At 48.2% G+C, this 24,115-nt stretch overlaps 1 protein-coding gene across 1 annotated transcript in view; it reads left to right on the top strand.

Annotated features, from left to right (window-relative positions):
• LOC131922846 (hormonally up-regulated neu tumor-associated kinase) overlaps positions 1–20,848 on the top strand; it is a 67,028-nt gene extending 46,180 nt beyond the window's left edge. The window contains exons 8-11 of the mRNA XM_059277694.1: positions 4,693–4,776; positions 9,571–9,618; positions 15,500–15,680; positions 18,538–20,848. Of these exons, the coding sequence (XP_059133677.1) occupies positions 4,693–4,776; positions 9,571–9,618; positions 15,500–15,680; positions 18,538–19,196 (972 nt within the window). The 3' untranslated portion in view covers positions 19,197–20,848. The remainder of the gene's footprint in view (positions 1–4,692; positions 4,777–9,570; positions 9,619–15,499; positions 15,681–18,537) is intronic.
• The last annotated feature ends 3,267 nt before the right edge of the window (positions 20,849–24,115 follow it).

Here is a 24,115-nt window from a genome sequence, read left to right as displayed (position 1 = left end):
CTGTCTGGTGTTGCGCAGATACTGACACTTGATCCATGCTGTTATTTTAGCCTAAAACGTGAGGCCGAGTCTCTGGAATGTGGTGTATAAAGTACTCGCAAAACCCGGTTTCGTAGGCGGCGCTCCTGACCTGAGATGTGTTCCAGGTTCTCCTCACAATTAGCCCTAGCTGACCCCTGAGAGGCTTGAGCTTTGTCTATCTTCTGTTGTCAGTTGTCTGTCCGTACCCTGTCACCTGTTAGCTCTTTGGGTTCTTGGCTTTAGAGGAACTGGAGCCTTCCCTGCTATTAAAAGTTGTGGAGCCATGCCTGCATCTATAAAGTATGGGGTATGGAAAAGCCACTGGATGGTCCTCTCTCTGATGATTTGTGTCTGCAGGATTCAACCAACCACAGATCCAAAATATTTAGAATATTGTGTTAGTGCTGAACATGTGCAGATTCCTTTCTTCTTATCCCCTAAACAATAGTTGCATAGCATGGGCATTGCGTTAGGTATTGTAAGTAATTCAGAGATTTAAAGTGTGTGGAAGATGTGCATAGTTGTAAGCAAATATTGTATGATTTCCTATAAATGACTTACATAAAACTGAGATTTGCAGGAGGCCCCGGAACCAGGTGCTAAGAGAAAAAAAAAAAAAAATATATATATATATAGGTTTACTTCTCCCCAAAATAAGAACACAGTGGGCTTCACTGGGTTGACTCTGACAACTTCACAAGGCCAGATGTTAAAAAGTCCAAGTGACAGGGTGAAGAGGTGGCTTAACATTTAAGAGCATGGTTGCTCTTGCAGAGGCCCTGGGTTCGATTCCCAGCACCTACAAAATGGTTCATAACCATATGACACTCCAGTCCCAGGGGATCCAACACCCTCTTCTGGCCTTCTCTGACACAAGGCCCACACGCGATGCACATACATATAGGCAAAACACTCATACACATTAGAAAATAAATAAATAACAGAAAGACCTGGTGTGCCTTGTGCCACACGTGAAGTACAGTTTGGATACCCACTTTATGGGTAGATGGTGGTACGCCAGTGTTAACTACCCTTATCATCTTGGCCACAGTAGTTCATGTGTCAGTCATCTCCAAATGGACAGTCTGTTGAAAAGAATTCTGTCAGACAATGTATGGAGTCTATGCAAAACTGTTCCACGTTAATGCAGAAGGGTGGGTGTAGTACCGACCAGCTCTAACAGGAAGTCAACCAGAGAAGCTCAGGGTTGACAGACGCCCACCTGAGATTTGATTGAACCCTCTCTCTTAAAGACGACCTCGGTCCTGTGTATATGGCACCTTGAGATCTGGTGGTGTGTCTCTGTTAGGAAGACAGAACCTCGATGGTAAGATCAGAGACTTCCAGAGATCGTTGGGTGCTGTTTAAAGTCACTCATTAGCCTGATGGGTCACAAAATCCCACCAAGCAATAGGTTTAGAAACATTTTAAAGTTTCTATCTTAGAGCAAAAGATGAAAATTCGTCTGCAGCTGGAGAAATGCGTCCCCTTGACAGAGCAGAAATGACCAAAGTCATGTCCATGAGGCATGATGGTCCTGTGGAAGCTCTTGTTAGCAGATAAGCCGAGAGGTAGTTAGATAACATGCATATGAAGAAGCTTGACTGGAGGTCAGCCAAACATCTGGATGGAGGTGCAGGTGTTCCCAAGCTGATTCAGCATATATTTTGCTTCCAAGAAAATACACCCAGAGCTTTCTTGGTATGTATGTGTGTGTACGTCTGTGTGTGTACATGTGTGTGTGTGTGTGTGTACGTGTGTATGTACGTGTGTGTGTGTGTGTGATGAACGTGAAAAGAAACACTATATGTACGTGTGTGTGTGTGTGTGTGTGTGTGTGTGTGTGTGTGTGTGTGTGATGAACGTGAAAAGAAACACTACAATGCTTTCCCAAACAAGAAGAATGATCATGAGGAAATAAATGTTTTGTACTTCTGGTGGGGACCCGTCTTGAGCCCTGAGGCTATGAGATGGTACCTCTGCGGTGGCCGTCAGTCACAGGACAATGGCATCAGGTGACATGTTATCTTAGTCTTATTCTGGTGCTGAGATAAAATACTCTGACAGAAAGCAACTTGGGGAGGGAAAGGTTTATTTGGTTTATACTTCCACGTCGCAGTTCCTCATCAAGGGCAGTCGGTGTGAGAACTGGAGCCGGGGACCAATGGAGGACTGTTACTAGTGGCTTGTATTTTAGCTTGTTAGCTTTATTACCCAGCCCAGAACCACCTGCCCAGGGGACGTACTGCCCACAGTGTGCTGGGCCCTCTGCGTCAACTAATAATCAAGACAGTCCTTCACAGACATGCCCACAGAGCAGCCTGGCACACAGTTACTCAGCTGAAACTCTATTTTCCAAGTGCTTCTAGGCTGTGCCAAGTTGACAGTTAACACTGACATAGACAGGATCTGCAACCGTAATAAAGTTTTAATATGTGATATATATTATGCAATATGTAATATATATTGTAACATGTATTACTGTGTGTGTGTGTGTGTGTATGTGTACGTATGTATGTCTTCTGTTACTATAACAAAATACCCAAGGGGCTGGATACTCTTTTAAAAAAAGGCTTGTTTGAGCCTATGGCTTTGGAAAGTGACAGCTGAGATCACGCCCCAGCCTCTGAGGATCGTCCCCATTCTCTGTCACAACTTGCCAGAGAAGGGAAATAACTTCAGGCAGAATGGCCAAGTGAATGTGGTATCTCACTTTCTAACTATCACTTTTTCGGTCACTGACATACTGTATGAGACAGTATCGGTCCCTTCCATGAACCATGCCCCCGATGACTTGATTATCTTGTGCCAGGCCCCTTTGTGGGAGAGTGGGAAGTTAAGGGCTCTCCCACTTCTTAACACTGCCACATGAGGAGCCAAGCTCCAGAAGGTGAGCTTCCGGGAGCCCCACACAAACCACAGTGGTATGTTCTCTTATTACAGAGTGGGAAGGGAGGGGTAAGATGATCTCCATCCCACACAGTGGTTCTCCGCTCTCATCAGAAGACCCTAAGAGACAGGCGGGATTTGAGGCTGTTTTTCAATTCTCTTCTGTAAGAGATCGCATCTCCAAATCTCTTTCTCATCGTATCCTTTTAAATTCCTACTTGGTTGTATATTTTATGATGTAGATGATGTATTAGTGCAGTGGTACATGATAAATTATCAATATGAGTATTCTTATAGATGCCTCTGTACAACTTTTTCATTCAGGCTCCAGGTAATATCATTTGGAGACCATGCCAGAGGCTAAAAGTTGATTTTTCAAATGGTTCCCAAATAAGAGGAGGGTGTGCGCACACTGATTTTGTTTTTTAAATGACACATGCTATTCAGGATTTGAGAGTGTCTTGATGAGGCTGATGTATAGGGAAGTTCTTAGTTTTGTACGTTACTGAATAATGTTGCTCCAGGCTCAGGTGTTCTAGGTCTTTGTGTTTCTCAAAGTTAGATGGAGGGGTGCTTGTTCCAGAAGCAGTGTCCCATGGCTACTTCCACATTTACATGGAGCAAGTTTGGTCATTCACGCTCTTGATTCTGTAGCATAATTCATGTCACGCAGGAGGGACACTGTGTCGGGAACTCTTAGGCTGCATCTTGGTTGGCCCAGGCTCCTTGCCTTCTGCTGTCTTTTCTTCTCTTCAACTTTCTCTAGCATCAGTTTTGAGTGTTGCAAAGCTGAATGTGGTTCTGTCCCCTGGGAAGCATTCCCTGGAAACCCAGACCTTGCAGCTCTGACTGGAGAAGCGTTTGGATTTATTGAGTAATGACAATTCTTCAATCGTAAGACGGACCCGGACTGAGAATCCAAGCTGTAGGCAAGTGGAGTGGACTGATCTCCGCCTACGACTGCAGCTGGTGCACTCTGTAACATCCAGATGTGGCTCCGTTAATTGCCCCGCAGGCACTGTCACAGTTAATCTTGGCCAATCACTAACAACCCGTGTGTGATTTTGAAATCCAGTGAGCTCGGATGCCCATCTCCCCCGTTTGTCTGTCTTCCTTTCTCTTCCACTTAGACTCAAGAGATGAGCAGTGTAAGCCTCCTCTTCCACTAGCTTCCTCTGTGGCTTGCCATGGCCTTCCTTTGTGTGCTGTGGTTTCACGCTGGTTTTCTTTGTTTGAGACTGGGTGTCCTGTCCCAGGCTAGCCTCACACTTTCTATGTAGTCAAAGGTGACTTTGAACCCCGATCCTTCAGCACCCACTCCCCTGGGATTCCAGGTGTATGCCACCATGTCTGGTTTTGCTTGGTGCTGTAGACAGAACTCAGCTCATGAGTGCTAGGCAAGCACTCTACCAGCTGAGCTACATTCCCGCCCTTGTTTACAGTGAGCAAGGGAGCATGCCACTTCCTACTCAGTGTGGTAAGTAGGTTGTTCTTCCAGCTTAATTATTTGGTTTCCGCTTTCTCCTCCCACAATAAACACTGGGCAGATGAAAGGCCCGAGATCCAGTGGAGAGCGGAGTCTGGCCCAGGGCTGCCTGACTCCGTGCCCAGGCTCTCCTCGTGCTCAGTGCTGGGATGAGGCCTTGCACTGAAGCTTGCTGGTCTGCCGGCCGTTCTTTGACTTTTTCTTAGCTGAGCACTGGTTGAAAAATCCATGACTGTGTCGTGGATGTTTCCGTGTCCCAAGACTTAAGCTGTGCTTTTTATTTCTTCCTCCGGTAGAAATCTGACATCCAAGATAGCATCTGCTACAAGACCCAGCTCTACCAGATAGAGAAGTGCAGAGCCACCAAGGAGCCCTATGAGGTGAGTGGGCCTGAAGCAAATTCAGGGGCTCTTAGGAAAGAAAGCCAGTTACCGCAGGACGCAGAAGCACCAAAGGACACACACCCTCACAGCTGAGCCCGGAGAACTGGTTTACAGCGGAGCCAATGTTGCTCCGCCTCCAAACCACAGGCCTTATGTGCCGCACATCACTGGAAACATTTAAACACCTCAGTCCGTACCCCAGACCACTGACATTCAATCTTGGGAGACAAGATGCTGTTTTTGTTTTGTTTTGTTTTATCCTAGTCTACTCAATGAAATTTGTTAAATGTCTTTTATCTTTAAATTTCCCTTCTATATATTAATTATATATAGTGTTGCTTTACATAGGACATTTCATGCAAGTACATAAACTACTTTAAGTATATACCCTTCCCTCCCCCTCCTTCCTCCCTCCCTCCCCCTCCTTCCTCCCTCCCTCCCTCTCTCCCTCTCCTTCCTCCCTCCATCCCCCTTCTTCCTCCATCCCCCTTCTTCCTCCCTCCCTCCCCCTTCCCTCCCTCCCTCCCCCTTCTTCCTCCCTTCCTCCCCCTTTCCTCCCTCCCTCCCCCTTTCCTCCCTCCATCCCCCTTCTTCCTCCCTCCCCCTTCTTCCTCCTTCCCTCCCCCTTTTTCCTCCCTCCCTCCCCCTCCTTCCCTCCCTCCCCCTCCTTCCTCCTTCCTTTCCCCTCCTTCCTCCCTCCCTCCCCCTCCTTCTCTCCCTGCTCCAGAATTAGTCCTCTGCCCCCCTAGACAGCTTTGCTTCTGTGTTCATGGCGTATACATACGTGGTTTTTGTTTCTATAAGATCTAGGGACCACACACGAGAGAAAAATGATGTTTGTCTTCTGGGGCTGGCTTGATTCACTTAATATGATTTTCCCAGTTTCATCCATTTTCCTGCAAAGGACATGACTTTGTTATTCTTTCTTGCTGAAAAAACACAAAACCAAGCCAAAACCTTTGTGTATGTAGGATGTAGACCACACCTTCCTTACCCATCCCTCAGTGGCTGGACACCAGGGTTTGTTCCCTGGCTTGGTTATTGTGAGTAAAGCTGCAGTAACTATGATGCATGGGTGTCTCTGTGATATGCTGACTTGTTCTGAAAGCCCCATCTAGATGAGTCCCCCGAGTACTCACAGCTGGAAACAAAAACTGGGGTACTCAAAAAGGGCTGAGAAGGAAGAAGCAAGGTAAAGGGCAGGGAAAATTCTGGATGGAAGTGAGTTTTTCCAGTCAGCTGTCCCCAGGGTCTTGAGGTGACCTGCATTGTACCTCAGAGCAAAACACTACAGTTCATGGATGCAGTCGAAACTAGTGTCCTGGGGCCGCTCAGATTGTTGCAAACTTGGACCCAAAGTGCATGTTGTACTTCCAGACCCCGCACCAGGAGTACAGGGCTTCCTGCCCACCAGGGTAGCTCTTTTAACTCAGTTTCGTTCCAACGAGCCATACCCTTCCCTGTAGAGAATTTGTCAGAACTCCTGGGGCCCTGTCGCTGGAACTTCGTGGAGAACCCCGGAATTCATTTACTGTAGGAGAGAGAGATCAGAAAGGACTCCCCTTCAGACTGAGGTCAGGCCTTCTTTTCCTACATCAAGTTTTCATCCCCACCATGTGAGAAGCTCACCGGCTGCTAGCAAGGCCTCCCGTTGGGGTTCACTTGACCCAGCTCTGTCTAGGGATTTGATCACATTTGAGGGCTGAGCGGGAATGTTACTGTTACGGGAGCTCAACAATGGAGCAGAGGCTGGGCTTGCTGGCTGCCTGTTTTCGACAGAGCCTGAGGGCAGGGGAGAAAAAAGCCAGAGGAGCTGGGAGATCCAGGAGGGAGGGATGCTTGGTAGGCCTTAGAATCAGGGAAGATGATATGGGCAAAACTCAGCAGAGCCAGCTGGGCAGTTGTCTAGGTGACTGGGACATCTCCAGTCACATCATGTCACTTCCCTTCTTGAAGCCTTCGAAGGCTCCATGCCATGTGGCCACCTATGCAGGAGTCGGGTGCTATTTGCTTTGGCCCAATGTCTTGGCCTCACACCCAAGTGAAGCCCAGCCTTCTTCTTGCTTTGTGCCCACTCCCCTGGGCCTTGGGGCTTGTTTATCACGCTGCCCGCCAGGGTTGTGCCTACTCTGTTACTCCTTCCTGGATCTTCTCCCTCAGTGCCCATGTATCTTCAGATCTGGCGGCTTGGCCAGCTCCTCATGGACCCTAGGCATTTCCTGACATCTGCCACTAGGTCCCCATTCTCTCTAAGGCAGCTGCCATATAGTGGCCTACGTACAGGGCTGGTCTCAGCACTTTCTCATTTGTTTAAGGGGATCACCCAGTGAACAAATGACTCTCCCAATGTGGTCCATGAGTTCGACCAGAGCAAGGACCATGTTAACCTCCAAGGAGCCTGCACGGTCCCTGGGATGGTGGAAGTACCGTGTAATACCAGTAAATATTTGCTAAGTGAGCAAATGAAGGAATGAAATGGTTCTTGTCCTAGGCCAGAAAACGGATTGAACTGAGGCAGCTGAAGAGGGTAGAGTGTTCCAAGTTCCAGCTCTTAGTTCAGTGCCCACAGCATCACGGGCAAGAGGCTTTGTTGCCAGATAGTTGGAAAAGGCCTCTCACTACCATGTGCACTGAGACTTGCCACCCTGCTGGAGTCTGGGACATGCAGAATTCACTTCTCAGTTTGCATTCGATAAAAAAAAAAAAAAAAGGTGCCTGGTGCCCCGAGCGTCCTCTGTGCCTCGTTGCCTGGGCTCTGTCTTCTTGTCCGTTCTCTCACACCCCGCCTTCTGCGGCTGTGCCTCTAAGTGCCAGAACCCTGATGGGAAAGAGCCCATCTCTCATTCCGATTCCCTCTCTCTGACGGTTATTTCCACTTGGCCCGAAAGCGCACGACGGACGTTTTAAACATTTGCTGAAATATTGAACAGTTAGGATTTAAATAGGAGCACTAATGGGCAAGCTGCAGTTCAGTTTCCTAGGATCCATTTGTTTCTCCAGTGTGCAGCGTTACTTCTGCTAATTGAATTACAGGCTGTGACGAGATTGCTCAACTTGTCTCGGTGGGAACCTAGGGAGTGGGGTGGGGCTGGGTAGAGAGAGTTCTAGGGAGGTCTCAGAGGGCCCAGGCTTCCCTAGTGCGGCCACTTGGAGGTCCACTAGCTGGCATGAGAAGAGAGGGGACACAATGCAGGGGTGAAGGGGAGGGCAGGGAATGGAGTGTAGGGTTGCATTTCATCCGGGATTTGGCTGGAGGGCCACAAGCTCCAAGGATATCATGAAGTTGTGTCCTGTGCCCCGAGTGTGTGGGTGGCCTCCTTTATTTCCTCATTTCTCTTCTTTTCTGTACTAGAGGACAAATAAGCTTAATTGAGTTTTCGAAACTTCCCTTTGGGGATTACAGTGCTAGAATATTAAGAATTATTCTGCCTTTTCCTGTGAAAAGAAAGACTGTTTTGTAAATTTGGAACGTATAACCAACTGGGTGTGGTGGCGCATGCCTTTAATCCCAGCATTTGGGAGGCAGAGGCAGGGGGATCTCTGTGAGTTGGAGACCAGCCTGCTCTACATGTGAGTTTCAGGACAGTCAGGACAACTAAGTAGAAGGACCCAGTCTCAAAAAAGGGGGAGAAGGGAGCATCTCAGTTAGAAACACCAATGCGTGGTGTCCAGAGAACCTGAGGCCCGCTGGCATGGAGACAGGCTGGTCATCGTTTTTAAAATGGCTATTGAAGATGACTTCAGATGGGCTAGGTGTAATGGAGCATGCTTTTAATTACAGCACTCAGGAGGTAGTGGCCTGTCGAGCTCTGTGAGTTCAAGGCTCACAGTGAGAACCTATCTTGAAAAAAATGTGGTGCAGTGCCATTTTTGTTGAAATCTCCTAAAAAATAATGTCGATTTATAAAATGTAGGCTAGAAGCAAGAGATCTTTCCAGACAAGACCTTGGTCATGGAGCAACAGGGAACTGGCTTCTTCTGAGCTGGCTGTTGTAACAAATATCACTCAGGGCCCAAATCTACTGTGTCTCAGTTCTAGAGGTCCGGGTGACTTAGGCTGGTTCTTCCCGAGGGACAGCAGAGGGAACCTGCTCCAAGCCTTCGTCTAGGCTTCTGATGGCTGCTGCCGAGCTTCCCTTTTTGGCTTCCTTCTCATGCCATCTTAGGTGCATTCCTGTGTCCAGACTCCCCTCTTGTAATGACACCAGTCACGTTGCAGAAGGGTCGTCCTGACCACCTCATTTTAATTCAACTATCACTATGAAGACCCGACTCCAAACAGGCTTATATTCCGTGGTTCCAGAGGTTTAAACTCCAACATAGAAAGTTTGAGATATTGCTAACCTATTGGGACTGTAAGTTTAAAGGTGAATATTCAGACGTGAAGCTTATGACTTACTTAAACATCTATATGACTTGGGGCTGGAGAGATGGCTCAGCAGTTACTGTTCTGGCCGAGGACCCTGGTGCTGTTTCCAGCACCGGCGTGGAGCCACACAACAGCCTGTAACCCCAGTTTCAGAGTATCTAAAGCTGTCTTCTGTCCTCCATGAGCACTGCATATATATGGTGCGCGCGCGCGCGCGCGCGCGCGCACACACACACACACACACACACACACACACGCGCACATGAATATATAATTACTATATAATAGAATATATAATAATATAATATATATTGAAATGATTAATTTTCCATCAGAGGTGTAGGGGGAGGCCTGGGAGTGGGGTTTTGGGAATAAGTAATAGATGCAGCTTCTTGAATTGATGAAAATTGGTGTCTTCCCAGGCCTCCCTGGACACCTGGACAAAAGACTTTGAATTCCATGCTGTGCAGGTAAGAGCTTGGGGGTTTCTGGTGGATTAGCCAGACTCTCCAGAGAGATACATGCTCTCTCACTTGCGTACACATATGAAAACAGAAATATGGTAGAAAGATAGATTGATTATAGACAGACAGATAACCATCTTTTAAATTCTTGCGTGTGTGGTTTATGTGCACGTGTGTGTGAAACTAACTATAGAGACAGGAGAGTGCATTGGGTGTACCTCTTCTGTCACTTCGTACTTCATTCTTTTGAGGCAGAGTCTCTCCCTGAGCCTATAACTGTTTTTTCAGCTAGGCTGAAAAGCCTCAGAAAACCTCTTTTCTCAGCCCCTCAAAGTGCCAGGGTTACAGATGTGCCCAAGACCACGCCGGCTTTTGACGTGAGTGCTAACATCCAAATGCAGGTCCTCGTGGTTGGGTAGCAAGCACTCTGCGGCAGCTCTCCAACTCTACCTGTTCTTCTCAGCTGACTGGGTGAGACACAGCACACTGAGGAAGGTCACCCGCACCCGCTGATGGGGTGGTTAAAGATGCTAAACGCCCTCTACACAGTAGCTTATACACTGGAGTTAACTGCACACCAGATCACGTAGCCTAGCCAAGCTGACCCGTGGAATGAACTGCCATGTGATCCTGAGTACCAGTCAGTGTCTGTCCTGGACCAAGCCCCGCAGGCCTCTTTTCTTACCCTGAATTGAGGTGCACAGAACCCTCTCAAGAGTTGATCAGATCCTCCTCAGATGGGCTGGTGCATGCTGTGTGGAGCTGGCTGTTCTCATGGTCTTGCATTCCTGTTTCCTCTGCATGAGACACAGCATTTGCAGCAGCCCAGGGGTCCTGGCTCTGTGGTCTGATTTATGAATTAACTCTTCTTTTTTTAAACTCACTCGTAGATTTTGTTGTTTTGTTTTCTGCGTTTGCCAAATCTGGCTTTCTCTAATATGAGAGGCATAAAGGAACCAATGCCAGCTGTCTCATGACATCTGGGAACACTGGCCATCCAGGGCGGGAGAGGTGGCTGGCTCTGACTCTCTAAGCAGCTGCATGAAGCCCTTAGTTATCAGTCAAGCTCCCAGTGAGCTGAACTTGATGGAATTCACCCACCGATGGAAGATCTCCAAGTGCCCTGAGCCTCCAGGGCTCTTCCTGTGCCATAGTCACCCTCTATGTGGGAGAGAAGTCAGCTTCCCCAGGGGCAGTTCTTCCAGCCTGGGATGACTGGAGGCGCAGAGTCCCTGTCCTTGTTAAATCAGAACCTGTCCTTGTTAAATCGGACTGTCTGCCATTCTGAATACCACGCAGATGCAGGATGGGTTTTTGCTTGTGCTGCAGAGCTGGGAAGGACCACACTTGTAGTTACAGATGGGGATGCACTTCCCTGGAGGTGACAGGAGTTTGCCTGTGGTCACAGCAAGTTGCAGAGAGCCAGGGATGGAGTTCACTGCCAAGCTGCTGCCATGGTGGTGGTTCTTTGGTGACTGCCTTGCCTCTAGAGAGTCAGGAAGGGAGACTCTCAAAGGGAACAGCTCTCTGGAGCTCAGGGCTTAGAGGCCGAGGACTGGGCCTTCCCCTCAGGTTGGCTGCTGGAGCAGACACGCACTGTCTCTAAACGCTCAGTGGATTTGTTTCTTCAATGGTACAGGATATTAAGGAGCTTAATGCAAATCATCCTTTCTGGGCCCACGTTAAAAAAATTTGTAACTGTTTGTACGTGTCTCTAGTGGGTAGAATTGCTGGCTAGAGGTCAGGTTTCTGCTTGTGGGACTGGAACAGTGGCTCAGTGGACAAGGTACTTTTGCTCTGTGTTGAGATCTTGGGTTCAGATCCCTTGCACCCATATCAAAGCTGGATGGGCATAGTGGTCCACCTGTAACCTCAGTACTCAGGAGACAGGGGATCCCCAAGGCTAGCTAGTTAGACTAGCCAAATCATCTGTGCTCTCCAAGCTCAACAAGAGACTCTGATTCTGTAAATAAGGTAGAGCAGGATTGAGAACAACAGCTAATATCAACTGATATCTGTCTGTCTGTCTGTCTGTCTGTCTCTCTCTCTCTCTCTCTGGCTGTTTCTCTCTCTCTGTCACACACACACACACACACACACACACACACACACACACACACACACACGTTCTTGACCCACCTCATGTGGCCCTCTCTGGTCTGACTTGTTATAAACTGTCCTGTGGGTTATAAGGAAAAAGTGCGAAGGGTCAAGATTGTGAATTTCCTCACTAGTCCTCTAGGCCTCACGGATGCTAGTGAACCCTGACTGAGGAGAATCAGGGAACCTGGACCCTGCCAGCCCCAGAACTGGTAGGTGGGACACATGCCCTCGGAAGGAAAAGTGTAGTCTGTCTCTCTGAAGATTATTTTCTGTTATATAAGGCATTGTTAGCATCCAGCTCCGTAGGGGATTTCCTTTAGAGAAAATAGGTTAAACAAATGAAAAGGTCTAACTGGGTGATCATTGGCACGTGTTTGAGGCAGTGGGATCAGCCGGTTAAATAAACATCTCTCCTTTGGACATCTGCACTTACACATGAACTGGCCCAAGGTTCATCCCGTTCAAGGAGTGTTCAGGGGCGACTTCTTGACAGCTCCCTGGAAATAGTTTCAATGAAATCTCTGTGGAGATGCACGTTCTGATGGTTCGCATGCTGCGGCCCAGCAAAGATGGCCTTAGCAGGGATACCTGGCAGGTGCGGGCCAGCAAGCAATTCCTCCTCCTCCTCGCATATCCCTCCCTTGATCGGGGCAAACTTGGTCTCCCAGGCCAGCCGTGGACTCCTCTGCAGTGGACCCCCACAGCTCACACACTTCTTGCTACTAAGTTCAGTCTGCCTGGGGAGACCGGCCCCAGAGCTTGTATAACCTGATTCTTAAACTATCAAGAACCCCCAAAGGGGCTGGAAAGGAGCTACAGTAGACCCCTTCCAGCTGCAGGCAGACCTCTATGCATGGGGCTGCATAGCAGCCTGAAGGAGCCTTTGCTGGTCTTTTTATTATTATTATTCTAAAATGGGGTGAATGCAGTTTGATCTTTTCTATGGAGTTTTGTTTTAAAGTGCATCTCATGTGTTTCTTCCTGCTGTGGTATTAACAGAGAGAAATGGTAACTTTGCATAAGAACAGAGATTAAAAAAGAAAATGAACAAAAGAAGTTCTTCCAGACTTTTCAGGACAGACCTATCATATCCTCCTTCATGCTACTCAGGAGCGTGTGTGTGTGTGTGTGTGTGTGTGTGTGTGTGTGTGTGTGTGTGTGTGTCTGTATGTGCTTCTGTGTGTTTGTCTGTCTGTCTGTCTCTGTGTACGTGTTTATCTGCCTGCCTGTCTGTCTCTGTGTGTGGGTTTGCCTGTCTGTCTCTGTGTGTGGGTTTATCTGTCTGTCTCTCTGTGTGTCTGTGTCTATGTGTACATCTGTGGTGTGAGTGAGTGTTTGTGTATGCTGATGCACACGCTTGTTTCTGTGTATGTCTGTCTGTCTCCGTGTGTTTGCTATAAAAGCTTGTTCTTTTTTGCTTTAGAAAAGGTAGAAAGTGGACTGTTTGTGTTACATGAAACAGAGGAGCAGAGAACAGTGGAAACTGGTTTTTCTCCTGCTGACCTTCTTCCCATGGTCACCTAGAACATACCTCATACTGTCCTGGATGTCTTAGTGCATTTTCTGTTGTTATAACAGAATGCCTGAGACCAGATCATTTATGAACAACAGAAGTTTATTTCTTACATTTCCAAGAACTTGAGGCTAGCATCTGGGGAGGGAGGCCCTTCTTGCTGCCTCACAACGTGATGGAAGGTTCCATGTGTTGGGTAGCACAGCTGAGAGGCAGAAGTGCAGCTGAGGTCTTCCTTTTATTAGGAGTCGCCTCCTGCGTGTCCCCCCAGCTGCCACCTCCTGACCCTACCCCCGGCCATGTGGAGTCAACAGTCCACAGGACTGACTTAGGGCTTGGAGATCTGTTTTCAGCCTGTTCCTGGGGTAAATCACTGGGCCAGCCCAGGCTGTTTCCTCATCACGGCTCCCTGTGCCCTTGCTAATGGCAGTGGCGGCTGTGGAAGGAGCCTGTAGGAGCTGGGCAGGCCTCTCCATCTATCTCACATCCCCTTCACTGGCTAAGGGTTAGATCTTCCAGAAGCTACAGCCCCCGCCAGTGGCCCTGGAGACCAGCCCCCCACTTCCCGTTTCTCCGCTATTGTTCTTTCCCGTCAGTGACCCTGGCATAATGAGCTCTCTACGAAGGTGCTGGGCATCCTTGGTGGGTAAGGTACTTTGTAGAAGTGCAAAGCGATGCTTCCTCACAAAGCCTTTCAGCACATAAATGAAAAATTGATGAGCTCCCTCGAATTGCAAGTCCTCTTCAACTTGAAGGCAAAAAAATGTGGAAAGCTGCCTTTTCCCCTCAGCCGGGCGAGGTTAGGGATGCCTTGCCTGTGTTTAGCGGTAAACATCAGTACAGTCGCCAGAGAAATGATTCCTCCCTCTGCAGCTGCTTCGTGGCCTCACCGTTCCCAGAAACTTGAACTCAATTAATTTTAATTCAGTTCAGTTTCCACTGACCCTTTCTCCTTCCAAATAGCTGCTTATAATGCTGCTTCTATGGACCTGGCTTGACGCCAGAGGCTGTGGGGTTGAAGACAAATCAAACAGTCATGTCCACGCCCATTAGCAGGATTATGATCTGATTCTGTAAAGATGAAATCTACAGCTAAAACAAATGGCAGCATACCTACGAGGTTTAGATCCATGTGCAGATGCTCCCATGCCTAGACGAGAGAAAAGGTTACAGACCTAATAGGACTTCTCAGGGCTCTATGGAGTTTAGACTAAACACACTGGGTCTGAGGTTAACGAAAGCAGTTATCTCTCTGTTGGCAAAGAGTTCATTACAGTTGGGATCTGAGGGTACCACTTGATGATGGATGGGTGGATGGATGGGTGGATGGATGGATGGATGGATGGATGGATGGATGGGTGGGTGGGTTTGGTGTTTTTAGACAGGGTCTGTGTTGGGCTTTTCCATTGTTGTGCTATCTGCCTGAGAAAAACAACTTATAGGACAAATCATTTTGCTTCTGATTTCAGCGGTTTCAGGCCGTAGGGGTAAGGGCATAGCAGAGCTGTTTATATCATGGCAGATGGGGAACAAATGGAGCGACAGGAAGAGGCCAAGACAAAATGTAGCTGCCAATCACACACTGTCAGTGACCTCTCTCTCCATCAAGCCCCGCCCCCTAAGTGTCACCTCTTTCCTAACATTCTGTCCAAATTTTGAAGCCATCAACAGATGTGTAGATAGGATCAGTGCTCTCATGAGCTAAGGGCCCCAGGAATCGCCCTCATAGACACCTCCAGGAGCAGGCTTTTTAAAGCCCCTACATGTTGCTCAATCCATTCACGTTGAAGGTCAAGATTAACTACAGCCAGGTCTCACTGTGTAGGTCAGTCTGGCCTTGAACTTGAAATCCTCCTAGATTAATCTCAGAATAATGAAATCACAGGTCTGCACCTGCGTGCCCAACTAGGGCAGTACTTCAGATGCACACAGTAGTTCTTTAGAATTCTGGGTTGTTTGCGCCTTAGTTCCTTCAGATTCTTCCAGGATACCTGGTCACATAGGGTGGCCTTGACCACTCTGGAACATGTCGACACAGGGCATGTGAGCTAGAGAGAATCCCCATTTATTTGCTCCCAGGCAGAGGGAACTGCACCCTGGAGCATGGGCTAGACCTCAGTCCCTACCCCCTCCCCTTAATCCACACGCTGCAAAGTACACAACATGTAAAAGCTGGGGTTCCCCTCTCCTATTTGGGTTACTTTTCAGAGAAGAATCCTAAAGTATATTCTTGTGGGTGTCTGAATATGTGTGTTCACTTTCGATTTGAAGGATAAAAAGCCCAAAGAACAAGAAAAGAGGGGTGATTTTCTCCATCGTCCGTTTTCCAAGAAGTTGGACAAGAGCCTGCCCTCCCACAAACAGCCTTCAACCTCACTCATCACACAGATCCAGAACACCAAAGCCCTGCTCAAAGACCGGAAGACTTCCAAGGCAGGCTTTCCCGACAAAGGTGGGTCAGCTCATTGCGGGTGCCTGTGTAGGCTCAGGACGGAGGTGATTGTGCCTTTTGGAAGGTACCGTTCACACATCTAAGGCAATGGGACTTGGGAGCCAAACGGTAGGGTGCTGACCACCTGTGCAGGATTTGAGAAGACAGAGGGGGGCACATAGTATAATGGGAACAGAGACTAGGGTACCTAGTGCTGCAGGAGAGGGTGTTCAGATGTGGCCGCAAGTCGTCAGAGTGTGCGGGACTGTGGAAGAAGAGTTGGGGTACATAGAACTGTAGAGGCAGAAATTAGGGTAGAAAGTGTTGTTGGAGCAGAGGCTGGGGTATGTGGTACTGAGGGAGCAGAGATCAGGTAGATAATTGTGGTATAAAGAGTCTGGGGATTCGTGGCATGTAAGGCAGAGATTTGATTACATGGTACTGTGGGACCAGAGGCGAGGGTATGAGGTATCACAGAAGGAGATGAGGGCACAGGACTAGATGAAGTTGTGCAGGATGAGAGGTTGGTACACACCATGTTCTGGGCCACAGTGAGTACATGAGATTCCAGGGGTCAGTGGGATAGGTAGAGAGGAACAGGAGCAGGAGGGCGGGGCGGGGGGGGGGGGGAGCAAGTGCTGGGCGTGGTCTTATTGGAGCTTTTCTTAGAAACATGACCCTATGAGGCATTCAAGCGTGACTGCTGTGTCTGGGTTCTAGAGTGATGGTAGGGTTCTCAGACCCAAGTTCAAGTCCCAGCTCTACTGTTTGCTGGGAGCCAAAGGTCAAGCCCTCGGTGTCATAGGCCCTGGCTGTTAGCCCTACACATTGGATCCAACGTGTCCTGGCTCAGAATCCAGGCCATCATTGATCACTGACACATGTGAGGCTCCTTCCAGGAGAAACACCCCCGCGAGGGAGACACGGAAGCTGGGGGTGTCCTAACATGGAATCCTGAGGCAGGAGCTCCCATTATTGTAGTCTGGTCGCAGAGGTTTTATTATTTATTTACAGAGGTTGCAGCATCTGAGGCTCGGGGAGGGGTGTGGCCGTCTGAGGTCCACTCAGGCTTGTTGCTTTGCTTAGAGAGCCCCCGGGGTGGCAGCTACTATCCCTTTATTGCCCGGTGCAGCTTGTTTTGGTGCACTAACGCCGCAGACCTCAGAGAGGAAGCCATGCTCCCGAGCCAGCTGGAGCAGTGACAATATTAGCCATTAATGAAATCTTACTTCTTTCTGCTGTCACATCTCAGGCATCTGCTGCCCGAGGAGGTTTACTTCCATGTCTGAGTATTTATTTATGTGGGCAAGGGAGATTCTCAGTGCCCTGAGCTGCTCCTGAAGTCACCCCCACTGGGCAGCAGCTTGCTCCTGCAGCTGGGCCATGATGAAGCCCATACAATGTTACGCAGTGAGAAGAGCCCAAGACAGAGTTTATTCTGCATGAACTTGGCTTTCTTCCGCCCACGTGTCAAGCCTCTCGGGAGGTTTTCTCTCTCTTTCCTGGTACAGTTCACAAACCTGGATTCTGGTCTGTGCCAACTCAGGATGGAAAGTCTGGGCATTGGCTGGTTGCCTTTGCCTCATATTTCTGTTTGAAGTTGACTCGGCTGTGTTGAGTTCAAAGCCACAAGGGAGGCTTGAAATAAGAGAGACATCCACAGCCCAGATGAACCTGTAAGCTTTTGCACTAAGGGAATGAGCCAGGCTTCAAAGTCTGGATACTGTATGAGGCTATTTACATTCCTAGAGTGGCCAAGTTCAAGGATCTGCAGGTAGGGTGGGAATTGCCAGAGTGTAGGGAGACAAGTGCACCAGCATGTAATGGCAGCATTATTTCTATAGGATGAAATAACTGTGTAATGGCAGCATTATTTCTATAGGATGAAATAACTGTGTAAGGGCAGCATTATTTCTATAGGATGAAATAACTGTGTAAGGCAGCATTATTTCTATGGGATGAAATAACTGTGTAAGGCAGCATTATTTCTATGGGATGAAATAACTGTAAGGCAGCATTATTTCTATAGGATGAAATAACTGTGTAATGGCAGCATTGTTTCTATAGGATGAAATAACTGTGTAAGGCAGCATTATTTCTATGGGATGAAATAACTGTAAGGCAGCATTATTTCTATAGGATGAAATAACTGTGTAATGGCAGCATTGTTTCTATAGGATGAAATAACTGTGTAAGGCAGCATTATTTCTATAGGATGAAATAACTGTAAGGCAGCATTATTTCTATAGGATGAAATAGCTGTGTGAGGCAGCATTATTTCTATAGGATGAAATAACTGTGTAAGGCAGCATTATTTCTATAGGATGAAATAACTGTAAGGCAGCATTATTTCTATAGGATGAAATAGCTGTGTATACTTTGCCAAACTGTACGCAGAAAGACACTAAATTGATCAACTTTCTGTCACATTTTTTTTTTTACCATGATGAACTTAACAAGAAAGTTGAGGGACACAAGTCCTTCTGGGATCAGCAGTCAAGAGACCAGTTGTGTGTGGGTTCAGTAAGTCAGATTCTGTGGACCTCCAAGCTTAATGGATGTTCTGTTGAGCAGGTAAACCTCTTTGTTCAAAGGCCTCTTGGTAGAGTCAGGAATTTTCAGTTATCAATGGTGGATGTTAGGGCTTCTGGTCCAGCCTCTTGTCTCCTATAGCCTAGAAGGACTTCTGGGGCTCCTGCTGGGACCTCGGGAGCTTTGGTTGACGCTTCCTCTAACTATCCCAGGTCATTGGTTTCATGCTTCCTCCTGCCCTGTACCAGGTTGCTATCTCAGTTAAGCTGGGGGACAGCACAGGCAGGATGGCCATGTGAGGCTCTTTCTGAATCTCTTTTCACGGTCTTGCTTCCTTGGTGTGTAGATTCCTTCGGCTGCCGTAATCTTTTCCGCAAAACCTCCGATTCCAATTGTGTGGCTTCTTCTTCCATGGAATTCATCCCTGTCCCACCTCCCAGGACACCCAGGATTGTAAAGAAACTAGAGCCACACCAGCCAGGGCCAGGAAGTGCCAGCATCCTCCCCAAGGAAGAGCCTCTGCTGCTGGATATGGTACGCTCCTTTGAGTCTGTGGATCGCGAGGACCACATAGAACTGCTGTCCCCTTCCCACCACTATAGGATCCTGAACTCACCTGTGAGCTTGGCTCGGAGAAATTCTAGTGAGAGGACACTCTCTCCGGGGCTGCTGTCTGGAAGCACATCGCCTCTCCAAACTCCACTGCATTCCACGCTGGTCTCTTTCGGTCATGAAGATAAGAGCATCTCCCCGAAAGAGGAGGGTGTGTGTTCCCCTCCTCCGGTTCCCAGCAATGGACTCACACAGCCTCTGGGGAGCCCCAACTGTGTGAAAAGCAGGGGAAGGTTCCCCATGATGGGCATTGGACAGATGCTGAGGAAGCGGCACCAGAGCCTGCAACCTTCCTTAGACAGGTCCCTGGAGGCCAGCTTGTCCCCGCTGCAGCCCACGGCCCCCTCCAGCCTCTCCTTTGACCTGGCAGATGGTGTAAAGGGCCAGTGTTAACACAGGATGGCAAGATTCTGGGTCTCCGTGAGAACAGCGCTCCGCACATACATCAGGGCATGAGCAGTCAACCTCACAAGAGCATCCTTCATTCCTTCCGCACAATGTTCCGAGCTCAGATCAGCTGCAATCCACAGACTCAAAGCCCACACACCAAGCCTCACTTAGGAACCCTATGAGATGCTGAGAACCAGGGGGGCTGGTTGTAGGAGCCATCCATTCCAGTCTGAGACCCTCTTTCCTACAACCCCTCATCCAGTCCTCTCCAGTATCCCCCGGCCGGGTTCAGAGCTGAAAACCACACCCCCATCTGCGGGACCACTCGGATTTCCAGATCGGGACCTGGCCTTCCTTCCCTTCTCCGCTCCATGTGTGCCTCTCACAGACTGTTCTGTTCAGTGGCCAGCCACAGTCTCACAGGGACCATGCCACTGCAAGGATGTTCATCCAGCCTAGGGATTCCTCCCGAGGGAAGCAACCTTTTGTACCCTATCTGTGAGTCCCTGTGGGAGAGCAGAATTGGTGAGGCACAGTGCCAGACCCCAGGAACCCCAGAGGAAGATGGGATAGAGCCTCAGACAAAGATGGAACCCAACCGTGAGAGCCCAGATGGAAGATGAAGACTGAAAACACTCATTCCCATGCAATGTTTTCACAAATGGTCTTTTCTGCCTTTATTTTAACTTTTTTTTTTTTAAATTGAAACTTGCTAAGATTGAATGAACTTGTCCAAAGAAATCTTACTTTATATGATGCTATTAAATTGAAGTAACTCTTTTTTTCTTTCTTCTCTTTTTTTTTTTCTTTTTTCTTTGAGTCAGGGTCTCATTGAGTAGCCCAGGTTGACTTCAGACTCATCATCCTCCTGCCTCAGCTTCCAGAGTGCTGGGATTGCAAGTGTATACCCCTTTGTCTGGCTCAAAATAACAATTTTTAAAAGCCTAGGTGGCCAGATGGGAAGTACTTCGACCAAGTTCATGTTTCTCTGCGAGGCTGCAGCCCAGACGGCTAGAAAGCTGGTCTGGGTGCCGATGGCAGCAGCATTAGACCCTGGTGGCCTGCATGAGGGGACAGCAGCGTAGCCATCCTGTGTTTACATTGTGGCAGCAGCTGAAGGCATAGAACATAGCTCCGGAAGGTTCTGGAGAAAGAGAGAAGGGATTCTTAAGGCAGAATTGAGATGCAAGAAGGAGGCATTTGCTGTACATTCTTCTGCTGCGGTTGGAGCTTAGCTGTGCTGGGGGCTGGGAACAGGCTTGCCCACTGGGAGCATGTTCGTGGACAGTTTCGTCCCCAAAGAAAGCAGTGTCCTCCACGTTACAGTCTGCGCCTTCCCCCTCCAGGATTGAACCAAAGATGCATTTCTGGTTTTGTGACTGTGACGCCCCTTGTGTCTTTTGTGGAATCTGGTGTTGTCTGATCATGTCCAGCTGGCACTTGACGGGGGACTGGCTCTGTGTGGATCCTGGACCCTGGTACTCAGCAGGGGACTGCTCAGTCATGAGCAGCATTGTAAGGAGGGGAAGAATCGGTACAAGTTGGGTCACAGTTGGTTTAGGAGATGAGTTAGGGAAGAGCCCAGAATCTTCGATCTTTGGCTATTTCAGATGTAATCAGAGACCACACCTGTAGCCGTGAAGCCAGGTTCATTGTCTTGGTCCATTGATTCTGAAGTGGGCTAATTTCATTAAAATCATGAAGCCAGCCTTTGCCAGTGAGGGCTGAGACAGGGTCCCCGTCTCTCATTTACCAATGGTGGCGTCCTTCGGCCTCTCACAGCTCTGACTGGGCAAGAAGAGAACACACATTTGGCCAACCCTGGAAGCAAGATGTTCTAGTCTTGGCTGAACTTGGAAAGACCTGGGCTGCTTAGTCCTAGGGAGGGACTCACCCCTCCCTAGGGCCTGTTAGGAGGAGGCCTGTCTCGTCCCAGCAGCCAATGCTGTTCTTCAGCATGGCTTCAGCTCAGCTTCCAGGACTTAACATTGAAAACAGACCTCTCTAAGCAGAGGGAAGGGAAGAATCATCTACAGACGCTGTATTGGCGCAATGTGTTTGAGTTTTGATGAGTGAAGAATCCTTTTTGAAAGATGACTGCCAACTGTAACCCTCTGGCTGTGCAAGTTGGTAGGATGTATACCTGTGTGCCCTGCCCCTTTTTTGTAGCCCCTTATGTCTTTTTCTGGCTGTATGCTCTCCTCACGTGTGTGTGTGTGTGTGTGTGTGTGTGTGTGTGTGTGTGTGTTGGTATTAGCTTATGGAGAAAGTGTTTCCCATTCTTCGAACGCTTCGAGAATGGTGTCAGATGCACCCCCAGCTGCCCGTGTTGCCACTGGTAACCGACTCGGAACTCAGGTGTGTAGTGAACCCAGCGGGAGGCATAGGGGAGCAAAGAGGGGAGACGAGCTGTGTTTGGGGGTGTGCATGCACCTGACAGACAACTCTGTGAAACCAAGGGGAAGAAGAAATGTTAAATTCTTGTTTTGTTATATTTATATGGAAAACTTGACTATCCTTTTGTTAGGTATGGAGTGTCGTCTGTTGGACCCATGACCGTCCTTCATGAGTCTTTGCCTGTGATTTATTTCAGTCAGCCTGTGGCTGCTGATGGGAAGGACCGAACTGTCATTGTGTGAGGTCCAGGAGGAAGAGTCCATTTTAGTTGTATGGTTTGGTCATAAGTAAGGACTATATTTATGTCACCATTATTGAATATATGTACTTTTATAATGGCTGTGAAATACACTTTTTCCTCACTATGGCTGCTTCTTTATTTATTGATACATCTTAAAACATGGAGTGTGTGCTACAGAGTACCAGTGTTTACTTAAAACTCTTGGCACAGATACCAATGGGTATGGAGAGGTGGAGGACTTGGGGGCATTTTCTATTCTAGCAGCCCCTGGTTAATTTCACCCGCAGTGAGTGTTTCCAAAGGTTGACGTGACTGATGGGCTGAGTGGCAGCTCAAGACAACTCAGCATGTTTTTCACATTGATGGGTCAGGATTTCCCAGGGAGAATCACAGAAGGATGGCCATGCATCTTGCTTCTGTTCTGGTCTCTGTTCTTTATTTAGGTCCCCAGTCAGGGAAAGAGGTGGATATGTGATGGGATAGGTGTACATTAGCTGTTTGGATTGTCCTGGTTGCGACACCGTTCATAACTGTTCACAGAATGTTTTTCAGTAGGTGCCACCGTCCTTAAATCGGTGTGTCCCTTTCCCACAGGAACTACAGGCTCAAAGGTTTGCATGGCTACAAAGCCAGTAGGACTTGTGTTCCTGCTGCACAGCTCACCCGGAAGTTAGAGATAAAGGAGCAGTTGTGTGGTGTGGACATTTTACTGTAAGAATCGCAGCGTTTCAGAGCGTGAAGGAACCTAAGATTCTCAGATCCAACCTTAGCCTCCTCCACTCCCTCCCTCCCCCCTTCCTCCTCCTCTCTCCTTCTGCTTCTACTGCCTCTTCTTTTTTCTTTTCTTCTTCTTCAAGAAGAAGCATGTAGTCCAGGCTTGCCATGAAGTCATAATCCTCCTGCCTCAGCCTTCTGAGAACACATACATGTACTGCCACCATACCCAACTATCTCCTTCTGTGTTTTTTTTTTTAGATTAAGTTCTTACCATATACAACCTAGACTGCCCTTGAAGTCACAGTCCTCCTGCCTCAACCTTCTGAGTGCTCAATTTACAGATATGCACCACCATACTCAGTTACCCCAATCTTCTTCACGAGGATACCCCAGAGTTCCCAGGTGAACTGGCTGCCATGTGCTTAGAGGAACATTGAGGGCAAATCAGGCTTTCATTGTGGCAGGCACTTCCAAGGTTCCTGGGAGGAACTGTCTGAGCATTCTTAAGTCATTCTCAAAACGGTGCGTTGTCTCAAGAACCTGCAGATCGTTAAGCATCGGACCTTTTCTGCTACCCTCCACCGATCAGTGAAGCTGGACAGACAGACCACTTCCTTTTTGGACTCTCTTGTTTTCTTCTGAGTCTGATGTAGATAGAAGCCCCTTGTTATCTGCTGGGGTTTGTGAGACTAAACCAATAGAACACTTACACAGAGACCTATCACAAAGTGAGACAGATTCGGAAAGAATGCAAGATGGACTGTTTTTTCTAGCAGGGTCTGGAAAGCCTCTTGGTTACTGCATTTGTTGTCTGTGTATGGTCCTCTGTGTGCCACAGACACACTGAGAATAATTCAGAGCAGTGCTGGGAGCTGGTTCAACTTAATGTCATCACTTTTCAATGAAAGGATTGTGTTTCCTGAGTGGTAAATGAGTGTATTATCTGTGGCAGCCCTTTGCTCAAGGGAGCGTCTCAGACATCTGGTTCCACAGACAAACGGGGTACATGTTTGTACTTCTTTGCTACAGACGTGTTTTCAGGGCACTGTGTTCTGGGATTGATATCTGTAGGTACGCAGGAATGATGGGGGAATGTGGCCCGGAGCCTTGGATCTGCCACCTGCCTTCCGCAGACACCCGCATCCGAGTTGGTGTACATTCAGTGAGATATCTGAGGGAATCCCATCCGGGAATGTGGACCAGCTAGACGTGGAGCAAACTGGGACCAACTGGAGTTAATCAGCTTATGATGAAAGGTGGCACATGACCGAGAAAACACCACCAGGAAACAGATTTACCAGTGAAGACATAAATAGGGCTGGCTTCCAGGCCGGAGCTACGTGCATTCCCTGCTTACAAGATGGCCTATGTTGAAAGCAAAAGCCCTAACTTATATTGAAGCCTGTAACATATATTTAAGCTTCATATAATAACAAAACTATTTTTGTAGATATCACACCACAGACAGCTGATATGGGGAAAGAGTGCAGTCTTGCATTGGGAACAAAGTTGTCGTCCAGAATTGAGCAGAGGTTTACTGGGGTCCTCCCCTCTAGCAGCCCATGTG

Source organism: Peromyscus eremicus, chromosome 12, assembly GCF_949786415.1.
Source record: "Peromyscus eremicus chromosome 12, PerEre_H2_v1, whole genome shotgun sequence".
NCBI lineage: Eukaryota > Metazoa > Chordata > Mammalia > Rodentia > Cricetidae > Peromyscus > Peromyscus eremicus.
Note: the sequence above shows the minus strand (reverse complement) of the source record. Positions and strands in the feature narration are given on the sequence as shown.